Source organism: Cervus elaphus, chromosome 33 (genome assembly GCF_910594005.1).
Source record: "Cervus elaphus chromosome 33, mCerEla1.1, whole genome shotgun sequence".
NCBI classification, from domain to species: Eukaryota; Metazoa; Chordata; class Mammalia; order Artiodactyla; family Cervidae; genus Cervus; species Cervus elaphus.
The window spans coordinates 46,269,208-46,283,825 of NC_057847.1; the positions used below are offsets into that span (position 1 = coordinate 46,269,208).

Here is a 14,618-nt window from a genome sequence, read left to right on the forward strand (position 1 = left end):
TTGTTACTTTTTTAGGATAAGATGGATAGAGCCCTGCAGGTACTGCAGAGTATAGATCCAACAGATTCAAAACCAGACTCCCAAGACCTCTTGGACTTAGAAGGTACTAAGTGAATATTAGGGATTACCTTAATGTCATTTAATGTTTTAGCGATTTATAAAGTCTTAAATTTTTTCTGCCTCAGGTTGCTTCCAGAGATTAGAAATCTTTGGTGGGAAGTAGACTAATGTAGTAAAATAGTAAACATATGACTTAGAAGATGTTGTTACAACCTGCCTATCCTTTTCGTTGGGGAAGTCTTTACTTTTCTATAAGCCCACTCATGAAATTTGCAGTTAAAAAAAGGACAGAATTAGAAATAGCATCATGAAGTAACTGAGTCAAAATGTTAGAAATTCTTATTCTTCTTCTAATTCTCTTGTATTAGAATTTTAAAGGTCAAAATTATACATGATCTATGTTTACTTTGTAATGTAGGGGTATTTGATGCATGCTGATGTGTCTTTACTCTCTAAGAAATTTGAAGCAATTAAAATAGATGTTTTTGTGCCTTTTTAAAAAATCCATTGGGAGAAAAATCTCTGGGATAAATGTATCATCAGTTCAGTTCAGTCACTCAGTTGTCTGACTCTTTGCGACCCCATGAACTGCAGCACGCCAGGTTTCCCTGTCAATCACCAACTCCTGGAGCTTACTCAGACTCATGTTCATCAAGTCAGTGATGCCATCCAACCATCTCATCCTCTGTCGTCCCCTTCTCTTTCCCTTCAATCTTTCCCAGCATCAGGGCCTTTCAGATGAGTCAGTTCTTCTCATCAGGTGGCCAAAATATTGGCGTTTCAGCTTCAACATCAATCCTTCCAGTGAATATCCAGGACTGATTTCCTTTTGGATGGACTGGTTGGATCTCCTTGCAGTCCAAGGGACTCTCAAGAGTCTTCTCCAACACCACAGTTCAAAAGCATCAGTTCTTTGGTGCTCAGCTTTCTTTATAGTCCAACTCTCACATCCATACATGACTACTGGAAAAACCACAGCTTTGACTAGACGGACCTTTGTTGGCAAAGTAATGTCTCTGCTTTTTAATATGCTGTCTAGGTTGGTCATAGCTGTTCTTCCTCCAAGGAGCAAGCATCTTTTAATTTCATGACTGCAGTCACCATCTGCAGTGATTTTGGAGCCCCCCAAAATAGTCTTGCACTATTTCCGTTGTTTCATCATCTATTTGCCATGAAGTGATTGGACTGGATGCCATGATCTTAGTTTTCTGAATGTTGAGTCTTAAGCCAGCTTTTTCACCTCCTCTTTCATTTTCATCAAGAGGCTTTTTAGTTCTTCCTTGCTTTCTGCCATGAGGGTGGTGTCATCTGCATATCTGAGGTTATTGATATTTCTCCCAGCAGTCTTGTATAAATGTTATTAAATTTTTTATAGAAGAAAGTCTGGTTATGAATATAGAATATTGTGCTACTGTATCAATGTTTACATTTGGAGATATACAAACTGTCTTATTTTTAAATGGTCTAAATAAAAGAAAAATGTTCATATCTAATCTGTATATAATTATGTTATTATACTGTGACAGGTTCATTTTATTGTAACTAATAATAGTTTTCTAAGTATTTTTAAGGTTTTTGAGATAACTCCAAATTTCAGTCTATAAAGTAGTACTTCGAAAGAACATGGTGGGATTTCTGTTCTGATTTTTACTTTGCCTTGGTCACATGATATTAATATTGGTGCTGAATAGTATTACTGTTTGGTCTATTACAGTTCTTTCTCTAGCATAACTTAATTCTCTTTATATTTTACATGGTGTTACATATTGGTGCTCTGTTGTTAAAAATTGTTGAAATTGACTTAAACTGGTTTTTTAGTTTCAAGATTTTTAAATATTTTTGCGTTTACAGATATCTGCCAACAGATGGGTCCAATGATAGATGAAAAACTTGAAGAGATTGATAGGTGAGATTCTTCATGCAGGAAATGACAAGTGTAGTTTTCTTACGTTGACTTGTTTAAGCAGAACTTTAAGCTGGGAAGTTTTTGTGGAACTGTTCAATCTTTTGAAATTGTTTCTGTTTCTAAAAATACTAATAGAATGGTACTTCTGATTTCGGTAATAGCTTTTTTCATGGCAGTGTATTATATGTAGAATGATGAACTCCTATCTTCATTTTTGTACTTGGGCTGGAGTTGAGGGTTAATGAATAATAAAGAGTAAATTTGAATAGAGTACAAAATGAGAACAGGAATCATAGGCAAGTACTGTTTTATTATATAATGAAAATTAGTATTTGTAAAACTTTCCAATGAAATTTCTTTTTTTACTCTAAATCCGATTTACACACCTTCTCTTCTCATATTTCTTCCTTGTATTTCTGTATTTCTGTTTTCCTTTTAATTTCATTATCCCATCGAGTCTTACTCTTCCTTAGAGATAGCAGCACTGAAGGTCAAACTGTCAAGGTTTTGAGCTTTTAACTTAGTTTTGCCCCTTCTCTTACTCCTCAGAGCTTTATATCTTAAGTCAGAGGGGACAGCCATGGTGAATGGCAGACAAGTAAGAAGGCTGTAGTGTCCCACCATCCTCCCCTTCTAGTATCTGTTTACTGAACTTGGGTATAAAACAGCATAGGAAGAACAGGAACTACTTTACTTCTTATCTGCCTTTGCCAGAGAAAAGTAGTGGCAAGGTTTTTTCTAGTCACTGAAGATTATAAGCATTGTTCCCTAGGACTTTTTTTTTTTTAATAAATTTGTTGTATTTTCTATAGAAATGAAAAATAAATCCCTGTCTCAGTAAATGAAATGATGGTGTCAATTTCATCATATTTTTTGGTCTTATTTTGAAGAAAGCATGGAATATCTACTGATAATCTGTTATTTTGGTTTCAGTGCAGGTATATTAATGGTTAGTGAATAATCAAATGGAAAAGATTAAAAAGAGGGCTTCCCTGGTTGCTCAGTGTTAAAGAATCTGCTTGTTAATGCACAAGACACAGTTCGATTCCAGGTCTGGGAAGATCCCATGTGCCACGGCACAGCTGAGCCCGTGTGCCACAGCTACGGAGCCTGTGCTCTGGAGCCGGGGAACATGCTGCCGCTCCTGAAGCCTGAACCCTCTCGAGCCTGTGCTCAGAAAGACGAGAAGCCGCCGTAATGAGAAGCCCGTGCACTGCCACTAGCCCCCATTCACCACAACTAGAGAAAAGCCTGCCCACACAGCAGCGAAGACCCAGGGCAGCCAAATAAATACATACATAAAATTACTTTTTAAAAAGATTAAAAAGAAAATAGTATTATCTTAGGTGTGGCTAGGGCTGCAATTATTATAAACCTTTCTAAAGACTAAAAATAGTCCATATCTTTTAACTCAGCAATTTCAGGCCAATACTAAATACATAGGGATATATGCAAATTTAGCTCTTTGGGTGTTCTTCACAGTGTTATTTATAATAACAAACTTGAAAGTAACTAAAATGTCTTTCAATGTGAGATTGGTTTTATAAAAATTAAACATCCACACATTCTACAGTAAAAAGCATTATCATTGATAAACATCTATTGACATGTAGTGAAAAAAGCCAAAGAGATGACAGTATAATTTTATTTTTGTCAGTAAAGAATATTTTCAGAGGAAAACAAATAATCACTCTATTTTTTTCATTGTTTTCCTCTGAAGATATTCTTTACTTAGGATATGAGTTACTTTTTTGAGTGAAAGCTCACCTGTTGACCAGTTCTTTCTTTAATTTCCGTCTCTGAATGGGCCAGCTGGCATTTTCTGCTTCATGCCCACTGACTGCAGATGCAGCTCCTGTTTTGGAAAATGCTTGCTATTCTTCAACAAACTTTTATTGACTATTTACCCTTGCTGAGCATTCAGAGATGAAGAAAATATTGTTTCCTCCCTTGAATGGATCAACATTAGTTTGTTTTTCCTAAGAAGAAAAATAACTTTACTGTCAGAATATTAAATTTTAGCTTTCATTTCTGTCATTGTACAGAATGAAATTTTGTAGCATTTATCATACTAGGAAATTATATTGGATAAACATGTAAATTGACTTCAAAAAAAGGTGTAGATAGAGTTATTGAAGAAAGATCCATAGCCTGAGCTTAACTGTTTCAGGCTGTTCTAACGTTCTTTCCTACTGCCTTCCAAAAACCATTTTTACCACCTCTGTCAAAGTGCCTTTTCTACCACCTTTTCACTCTTCCCTTGTGTACCCTTCTTGTTTCTTTCAGTTGCCTTAATTTACACTGTCCCACTGACCTGACTTGGCCTTCCTTTTTTGCTTGACCTTTCCATCCTTCCTGGGGTACCAGCTTAAGTCCCGGCTTCTCCATAAAACCCTGTGAATCACATTAATCCCCTCCTCTAAACTCTTCGGTCCCCTACCTATTTCATTGAATTTTGCATTCGGTTATGTGCTGTCTTATATATTTGCTATTTTTCAGGCCTTGTCTTCGTAACAGACTGCAGTCTTTCTGAAGGAGAGAATGATACTTTTGCCTAATTTCTCTGTCCCAGGATAGTGTCGGGCACAGTTTAGTAAAAATTTGTTACTGCTTTGGGATTGTGTCTCAAATCCTCGAAGGTGATCTCAAGTGTGCATTCAGCCTGCCCTTCAGTGTTCTGGTGTTTCATTAGTATAATACTGGGTTATATGGACTCTGGTTCTTGGAGCCTATGGTTCTTAGTGACACATCTGTTAGCATGGACGATCATTTCTGAAACTTCCTGTGCAGTTTACAACCAATATTTCTGAAAGTAGAGTTCAACCTCCTTGATACAGTCACACATGCAAGAGAGCAAACAGCACTTTTTATTTCAGACATAACAGTCTCTGATGGAGGAAAGGTGACAAGTCCTGGTAGGACTCAGGCCAGGTCATATATTGGATAGCCCTGTGTCTGGCTGCTTGCTTTGCTTCTTGTCTCTTGAGTCTCTCTGTGTATATATTTTAAAAGCTACATTAACAAACAGATTTGTGGGTGCTTTGGGCCAGATTAAGTGGCCATTTAACTTCTATGAACTTGTCAGCTGTGAAGGGAGTGCCCCAGAATGAGAGCGAAACTGTACCGTAGGTTGGAAAAAAAAAACTGTACCAGGCTGAAAGGCCTGACTTTGCAATTCCCTGGCAGTTTTGAAGATGCAAACTTGAAAATATTATTATTTGGACCTATATTCACTCACTTTCAAAAGAAACGAATGAACAAGCCGTAGAGACTACTTTATGTATACATTTTTTTCATTTGCATTTTTAAGGATAATTATTAATTTTTTTTAGTTGAGGCTTTCATGAGTATAAGCAAATAAAAATTGTGTTATTCTGTTTGTGAATGTGCTTATATCTCAGTCATATTGTATCTCACACCTGACTCTGGTCCTTGCCTGAGTACTTTCTTCTTCTACTAAGATTTTTAATTAAGACTTGGACTCTTCCTAAATTCAAAAATTACTCTTGTTTGTAATTGAATTTTTAACAGAAACCTGTAACATAAGAAAACAAAATTCTTCTAGCACCAAAATTATGAACTGGTTGCATTTTACAAGTTGTGGAAAGGAATTCCCCTAATACTATGAAGTTATATCAGCCTAGTCATTACATGAAGTAAATAACTCCTCCTCCTGTTTTCCCTGTTTGAATATTCTTTCACAGTAGAATCTTTTAAAATATGAATAGAAAATGTAAATTTTAAAAAATAATTTATGTTGCTAAGTGAAAAGTGAAGTCTCTCAGTCATGTGACTCTTTGCAACTCCATGGACTGTCACCTCCCAGGCTCCTCAGGCGACTGACTGTCCGTGGAGTTTTTCAGGCAAGAGTACTGGAGTGGGTCGCCATTTCCTTCTCCAGGGGATCTTCCCGACCCAGGGATCGAACCCGGGTCTCCTGCATTGCAGGCAGACGCTTTACCATCTGAGCCACAGGGAAGCCCTTCTTTTCATTATTCTAGTATGTTGCTAAAAATATGCTTAAATGCTTAAAAACTTTGAAAAGTATTAAAGGGCTTTTCTTCTATATCAGGAAGCATTCAGAATTGTCTGAATTGAATGTAAAAGTCTTAGAAGCTCTGGAACTTTATAATAAGTTGATGAATGAAGCGCCAGTATATTCAGTCTATTCAAAGATCCACCATCCAGCACATTTCCCATCTTCATCAGTTGGAGTTCCAATTCAGGTGAGCATATCATTTGAGAACATTTTTCAAAATGTAAAAAAAAGTTTTAAATTAAAAAAAAGCATAGTATTACAATTTCTGTAGTCCATGAATAATATTATAAAATCCATCTCCGTCAGAAAATTGTTGGATAAACAGTTAAGTGTTCACCAGGACAATTAGACACTCATATTTCACAAATATATTTTAGGTTCATTTATAACATAATGAAGAGGCCATTAAATATATGAGGGGAGTTCTATTCTTCATAAGCTTTTGTAAGTATAAATCCTTTGGTTTAGGACAGAGCCTGGCATGTCAGGAGTCCTCCAGATGAGGTACTGATGCTGTTCCTGTTGCTCAGCAAGCAAAATCTAACATTTATTATAAATTTCTGTTAAGATTTCTTTAACTTCTATGATTATTAAAAAGGCTTAAGGAACTTATTTTGTTCTCAGATCATGCTTTATATTTTCTCAGATGTATGGCTTATACTGTTAAAAATCCACACATGATGAGGATATGATGCAGGCCTATACATAGAGGTTCCTTGAGCCTTTCATGAACATCTTTTCTAGGGCTTTTTACACCTTTTCTGCACTTCCCAGCTGAAGTGAATATTTATATTTGTCAGTATCCGGTATTCTGAAGCCTTTTTCAAATTTCAGTCAGTTAGCAGTTGAATTCAGAATGAGCTTGGATGAACAAATTTCATGTTAATGTATGAAAACTGGTATGTAAAGGAGTGTGTGAAGGAGACACCAAGGAGAAACAGAATGTGGATGCATAATCTAGGTGACTTGACACAACATAATTGTTAAGTAAAAAAAGAATAGTTACTATGGTAACTGTCACATCAGACAAGATGCATTTATCAAATATGCTGTTCCCCGAACTTCTGAAAATGATGAGAGTCATTGCATGTGAGGGTAGAAAGGACTTCTGGGTGCAAAAGACAGCTGGAGTTTATTCAGTATTGCTTCTGTTTATCTGCTGCTGCGGTGAACATGAAACAAAATAGAAATGTCTGCACCATTGTGTTATAGGACTAGATATTGTATTTACTTCTTTGTGTGTCTAAAAAGGGTTATTTGTCCTTCCTGTGTCAGATTTTTATGTTTAGTTGCATATTGTTTACAATCCGTGTTTCGCTAAGCAGAACTTATTCCTTTAAAAAGTTAGCATTCTGTCTAGTTTGATTCTTCATAGAATATTATCTATATTATTCACACATAATAGCATTTGAAATATTTAAAGTTCCTATGCTAATTTGAAAAAGAAAAGTTCATACTAGAAAAAGTTAGAGTAACACACCATTAGCTGCATCTGTGAAGGCCATTCAGGAACCCTAACGTGCAGAAGAGGTCCACTCCCACCATCTTAGCCTGTTGTCAGTGGGCTGTGTGTGTCTGCTAAGGAGGTAGTATGATTTTTTTTTCCTTTTTAAAATTTTTGGCTGCACCGCACAGCTTAGTTCCCCAACCAAGGATCAGATCCATGCCTTTGGCAATGAAAGTATGGAGTCCTAACCACTGGAAAGAAAGTGAAAGTCTCTCAGTCGTGTCCAACTCTTTACAACCCCATGGACCATGGAATTCTCCAGGCCAGAATACTGGAGTGGGTAGCTTTTCCCTTCTCCAGGGGATCTTCCCAACCCAGAGATCGCACCCAGGTCTCCCGCATTGCAGGTGGATTGTTTACCAGCTGAGCCACCAGGGAAGCCCAAGAATACTGGAGTGGGTAGCCTATCCCTTCTCCAGCAGATCTTCCTGACCCAGGAATTGGACTGGGGTCTCCTGCATTGCAGGCGGATTCTTTACTAACTGGGCTCTCAGGGAAGCCCCCTAACCATTGGACTGCTAGGGAATTCCCATGATTATAGTTGTCAATGTAGTAGTTTATTTGGCATTTTAAAAATTCTGAATTTTCATGTTATTGGTCTTTGCTTTAAAAATAGCTTAGTTTAAAACTGGAGTGATGATAGTTACTATATGATACTTGTTAAACATGCAATTGTTTTGAATGTTGTATTTTGTAAGCAGGTTGTAGATCCTGTCCTGAAAGAGATGTTACCCTGGAAATTAAGTAGGGCACACATACATATAAATATCCAAAGAGACTTAGACCATGTTGCTAGTTCTTGAGGGCACATCTCCTTTACCCAGAATTCTTCTCTCCTTTTGTCCTATCTGTCCTGCAGGAAGGATGAGGGAGGCATTGCCAGAGAGGGCCTGCACCCTGCCTTGATACCACTTATCCTTCAATTTATTCTTTTAAGTTTCATTCTTAAGAAGTTGAATAAGGCACCCTGAGATAGGGGTGAAGAAGGTCATCTTTCTCATAGTGACTTGAAGTGATACTGTGCTGACTTCAAGGGAGTATGTAGTCTTCCTTGTGGCTCAACAGCAAGACATGTTACCTAGTAATAGACAGCCTAGATGAATTCCAACCTGCTGCTTAAAAATACACCACCTCCCTTCCTTTCACTGTGCTGCAAAATAAAAGAATGAGCAAGTAAATCATAAACTTCCATGGATTTGACACTATGATGTGGAAGCGCTCCATGTTTTATACCAGGGTGGACAGATTGATGAAATCAGATTGCTCTCCAAAGAACTACTACATTTTATTTCATTTAAGTCTTTTAAAGTTTTAATGTATTGCTAGGCAGTTGTTTGGGAAATCAGTGAGTCAACCTTTTCTCCTTGGTTAACAGACATACCCAGTTCAACCACATGGTGGAAACTATATGGGTCAAAGTATTCAGCACGTCACTGTTGCCCAGAGTTACAGCCTAGGACCAGATCAGATTGGTCCACTGAGATCTCTGCCTCCAACTGTGAATTCCTCAGTGACAACACAGCCTGCTCAAACTCCGTACTTAAGGTAAGTTTTTGGGAGCTATGTTAATTTTGTAATTATATACATTAAGTTTTCACAGACGTTCAGAATGAGAGTAATTAGACCTTTTTCTTTACAATAATAGTGCCTTCTTTTGCTGTTGAGATGAAGTTATAGAAGTGCTCATTCAAGATCCCATGAGACAGGAATGGTGCTATCTTAGCTTTGCTACCCATACTGAGACGGTGCCCAGACCTGGATTATAGTCTGGGTCCCTGGGAAAAAATACAGCTAACTTCCCTTATAGAAGCCAAGCCACTGATACACTTAGCACGGTGCTTTAATTAGTAGTCTCGGTGAAGACGGAAGTGGCAACCCACTCCAATATTCCTGCCTGGGCAATCCCATGGACAGAGGAGCCTGGCGGGCTACAGGCTGTGGGGTCGCAAAAGAGTTGACATGACTGGGTGGCTGAACAACAACAACAATGTAGTCTCAGATGTATTTTAGGAGTGGGTATTCCTAAAAAGCAAAACCCTTTGCTGCTTTGACTCTTAGAAGAAGTATGTTTCAGCTGTGGAATTTGTCATCTGATTTTTTTATATTCTTCACTTCTGCCCTGAAAACCATGTCTGAAGCTTGCCTTCTGTTAACTTTGCTTAACAACACAAAATGTCTCTTTAGTTCAGTCATGTGTAATGATCTCGAAAGTCTCTTCCCACTCTTCAATTCCATGAGTATAAATTTTAGATATTATCTGGTAATTAAATAAATCTGTTCACATTGGTATTTAACTCAGTTAAAATGTAAAAATTTTGTTATCCTGGGTGACATTAGGTATTACAGAGAGAAAAACTATAGAGGAGTATAGACATGGATCCTCCTGTATTGAAGCAGTATATTTGGTACAATTAAAAATTATAGCTACTGGGGAAGGCCCTTTCAAAAGTTACACTATGTTGGGACTTCACTGTGGTCCAGTGGTTAAGAATCCACCTTCCAATGCAGGTGACGTGAGTTCGATCCCTGGTTGGGGAACTAAGATCCCACATGCTGCGGGGCAGCTTAGCCCGTGTGCCACAACTAAGGGTTGATGCAGCCAAAAAAGTAAATAAATAAAAAATAAAATAAAAGCTGCTACTGTTGCTGCTAAGTCACTTCAGTCGTGTCCCTGGCTCTGCCGTCCCTGGGATTCTCCAGGCAAGACCATTGGAGTGGGTTGCCATTTCCTTCTCCAATGCGTGAAAGTGAAAAGTGAAAGTGAAGTCGCTCAGTTGTGTCCGACTCTTAGCCACCCCATGGACTGCAGCCTACCAGGCTCCTCCGTCCATGGGATTTTCCAAGCAAGAGTACTGGAGTGGGCTGCCATTGCCTTCTCCGAAATAAAAGCTACACTATAGTAATTATAGGAACAAATAGATGTCCCACAGTTTGGTGTGATTTTCAACTTAGTAGGGATTTGGGATTTTTTTGTTTTGTTTTTGCATAGTGTTAATACAGTCTGTTGAGGGTAGATTCAGGTCCTGCGTGGATTACACATTCTCCCTGCTTGTATTACTTTTATGTAGGGATTCAGGTTAAGCTGCCAGGGGCAGCCTGGAAAGGGCGCTACCAGAGGAAAGTGTAAAGAGTGGGTAAAGAAACATGGTCTCCACTGTGCTGACTGAGAGAAAGGGGACAGGAGAAAACGGGCTGAGGGTGTCCTTGAGCTGGGGTCCTGTTCCCACCACACCTGGTCCGGGACACCAGGGGCAGAAAGAATCTGCATCTCCTCAGGAGATTTCCAGATGTTTTCCATGAGAGATTTTGGGGAAAACAAAATTAGTAGGCCTTATAATCCTATATTTTATTTCACTTGGACTACTTCCTTCTTCTCAAATATGAAAATTACACTAACAGTGTTGGATAGCTGGAGTGGTTAAATTATAATCAGAATAGTAGAGCTATATAAACTTAGAAATATGGAAAAGACATTTTTATTTTGTCACAGTGATTGATCTCTGACCGTAACCCAGACAACGCAAAGTAAATACGGTTTTCTCTTTAAAATTTTGTCTGCAGCACTGGACAAGACACTGTTTCCAATCCTACTTACATGAACCAGAACTCTAACCTTCAGTCAGCTCCTGTTGCAGCGGCTTACACGCAGCAGATGGGGATGTCCGTGGATATGTCCTCTTACCAGAACACTACTTCCAACTTGCCGCAGTTGGCAGGCTTTCCCGTGGCAGTTCCAGCTCATTCAATTGCACAGCCGCAAACAAATTACCATCAACAGCAGCCTCTCCTTTAAACTCAAACCAAGTATTCTCTTGAAAGCCTTCATAAGTGTACTACTCAACCCTTGTGATTATAATCTGAAAATATTAAAAGAAGGAAAAAAAAATTTTCTCAACTGAAAAGACCCATGAATAAATAAAGCACAGAAACCTGTCTTACTCTTATTACGCCATAAAAAGTTCTTTTCCAGTTCCAGCTTGTTTGAAGTCAGCCTTTTGATCAGAGGCAGCTTCAAGTTGCATCCAGTTAGTTTTTTCTTACTTTCAAATCTCTCTACACAAATCTGGACAAACAAATAAGTAGCCTTATGACACTAAACAACAAGAGAGGGGAGTGTAGGAGTGTACAAGGAAACCACCATTTACCCCTAAATGTCATGGTAGTTGGGAAAGCACTGAAACCTTTAAGTACTTTTTGTCTGCTTTTTTTTTTTCTCTTCTTTTTCAGTTTCCCACACACCATTGTTTAGAAAGACGAACATGTTTTTGTGCAGGCATTTAGCTTCCCTGCGTATTTCCTTCGTTTCCTTAAATTGCAGTTGTGTTTGCAGTACTGTCAGTTTTGCTCTCAGTGATGTGTCGAGTAATAATTAGCATAGAATTGTCTACAGAAGGAAGAGCACTTTGGGAGGAACGGAAATGTTTTCTGTTATTGTTAGTGAAGACCATGTAAATGCAGATGTGTGTTACAGTATTTAGCCAGTTCTCCAGTCATGCCAACAGTGGGTTGAGGAATGCCCCATGAAACATTTCCATTCCCTGGGAAAAAAATAAAAAACATTTTTTCCTACAAGGGACCTTAGCATTTAGAATTGCCACTTAAAAACCTTTTCAAGTGGTTTTGGCCATCATCTAATGAAGATATAAGGTCCGTTTGGTTTTTTTTTTTGGTTGGTTGGTTGGTTTTGTTTTTCTGCAGCATGGTGTGCAGAGATGCTGCATTTCCATTTTACAGACTATGTGAATTTGAGCTATGAGACATTCCTCATAACATGATGCAGTGTATATCAGGCATGAGTGATGTGTGTTTTTACTGATGTGTTGTTTTTTTTAAAAGGTGATTTGAGTACCAATGGTATGCCAGACTGTTGACAATTTTGGCCATTGCTTTCGGAAGCAATCTTGAGCTTGTGGAATAATAACAGGCAGTAGATTTATAGGGAAGCCATCAAGACAGTTTTCCTGAAGCCTATGTTCTAGGTGAGTTTGAAGTGCTAATATATTCCACGTACTTTGGGAGTTAGGTAGTAAACCAATAGGGATTGTTTTCTTTCCTAAGAATTTGCACCACTATTGCATCATCTACCAACTTTTTAGATAGCACAGAATGTGAATACATTATGCTTACAGATCCATGGTATTTCGACTGGGAGAAACAATGGATGTAAAGTTGAGTTTTTAAAAATTTAACTCGCAGGAATTCCCTGGCTCACTGGGGTCCATATTCAAACTAAGATCCTGCAAGCTGCCAAAATAAATAAACTTGCATGGAAGCAAGATTTCTATATTGTTTTTTAAAGAAAGCCCTTTTAATCTTTCTACTAAGAATCCATTTGAAGATAGTGCTCTGGAAATATTTGTCATTTCTGTATTTATAAAAATTCCATTATAAATATGTTCCTTTTTCAAAGAAACTATATCCTGGGAAAAAACAGTCTCCTATATACTACTTGGTCTACATTTAAAGGGAAAAACAAGCAATATTAGAAAAACCCAATTTCTGTCATTGTCTTATTTCAGATATAAGTAACTGGAAAGAAACTTTTAACCTTTCATGTCTGTCCTCTGTTTTTTATCCAGTATTTTCCTTCCATGTGAATTCAGTTATATACTTGTAAGAAATTCTAAAATAGCACCTTACTTTGTTGGAAATGAATCTTCTATAAAGAAAACAAAACAGAAAAAACATTTACAAAACTACTCTTGATAATAATTAGCGTTTGCATAATATATGAAAAATCTTACATTTTCCCCCAAACAGTATTTAATAAAGTTATTTTAATGTTTGTGTAAATAATTTATGTATAATTGTGATCTGAGTTGTAAAAGCTTGATTCTGTGTAAGTCTTTGAATTACAATAAATACTGCACACCCACTAATTTGGGTTCTGCCATTTTTAAGTTCAACTAATGTAGTTTTGGAATGATATAACATGAAACGTGTATATAGTGTATATTGGCATTTATCTGTGAAATTTTATATATCCGGAACTTTCTTCTCCCTTTTAAATTAAAAATAATTTTATTTTTGCCATACTGTAGCGAATTTTGTGTTCAGGTTGTTGATAGTATAAAAATGTTATTAAATCGGTGTACTGAGATGATATTTTTGGTGTTAATAAGAAAAACAGGGTTATTTTTCTTTCTTTTTCATGATCTTATGGATGTATTTAAGACCTGTTTATAATTCAATGTTTTCTGCCAAAGGAATTATCTAACATCAGATTTCTACATTAGGTTCATACTTACTATTTTATATAAAAAATAAAAATAACTTCTACTTTTTCATATGGAAATCTTGGTACATTAGAAAGAATTCCTGACAATTTATAATACAATTTTCACTGATGTAGGAAAAAATCTGCCCTAGATCTTAAACTATATGAAGTGAGATATGTTCTTACACTTTGAAAAATATATGGTCTACCAACATTGTCTTGTAATTTGGTAACTTGTTTATAAAATTACCTGAACATTAAATAATTATAATACTTATCAATTAAGAATTGATACCTGACTGCATAACAGATATCACTGTATATTTTGAAGACAGTTATAAAGTATCACCATCCAGATTTTTTTAAAATTGATTTTAGATGTTAAAAATTATTGTTTAGGAATTTTAAAAGAAAGTTCTTCTTAGTAAAAATTGTGCCAAGGCCCCTGACTTCTGGGAGAGGAGTTATTGTCATTTTGGTGAGAAAGCTGAAGTTATTTTTGTAAATAATAAATTATAAATACTATAGCACCAATCTGTCATGCTTTGTTTCTGTCAAAAGGCATTTTTCTTATTTACATACTCAGTTCTAGGGATTTGATTTAGTTTCTTTTGAAGATTAAAGATTTTTTAAATAAAGTTCTCCACAGAAGATTGGTTCTAATCTTACCAAGCCAAATTTAAATTTGCATTTTGAAAAAGCCTTACTGTGTCAAAAAGAGAAATTAGGTTGCTTACATTGAGTAGTGGGATGAATGAAAGTAAAGTGAAGTTGCTCAGTCATGTCTGACTCTTTGTGACCCCGTGGACTGTAGCCTACCAGGCTCCTCCATCCATGGGATTTTCCAGGCAAAAATCCCGGAGTGGGTTGCCATTTCTTTCTCCAAGGG

At 37.0% G+C, this 14,618-nt stretch overlaps 1 protein-coding gene across 2 annotated transcripts in view; it reads left to right on the top strand.

Moving 5' to 3' along the window:
- STAM2 (signal transducing adaptor molecule 2) overlaps window positions 1–13,541 on the top strand; it is a 45,489-nt gene extending 31,948 nt beyond the window's left edge. For both annotated transcript variants that reach the window (XM_043894356.1, XM_043894357.1), the window contains exons 10-14: window positions 16–103; window positions 1,912–1,966; window positions 6,039–6,192; window positions 8,888–9,057; window positions 11,074–13,541. In XM_043894356.1, coding sequence (XP_043750291.1) covers window positions 16–103; window positions 1,912–1,966; window positions 6,039–6,192; window positions 8,888–9,057; window positions 11,074–11,305 — 699 coding nt within the window. In that variant the 3' untranslated portion in view covers window positions 11,306–13,541. The remainder of the gene's footprint in view (window positions 1–15; window positions 104–1,911; window positions 1,967–6,038; window positions 6,193–8,887; window positions 9,058–11,073) is intronic.
- Window positions 13,542–14,618: the final 1,077 nt, after the last annotated feature.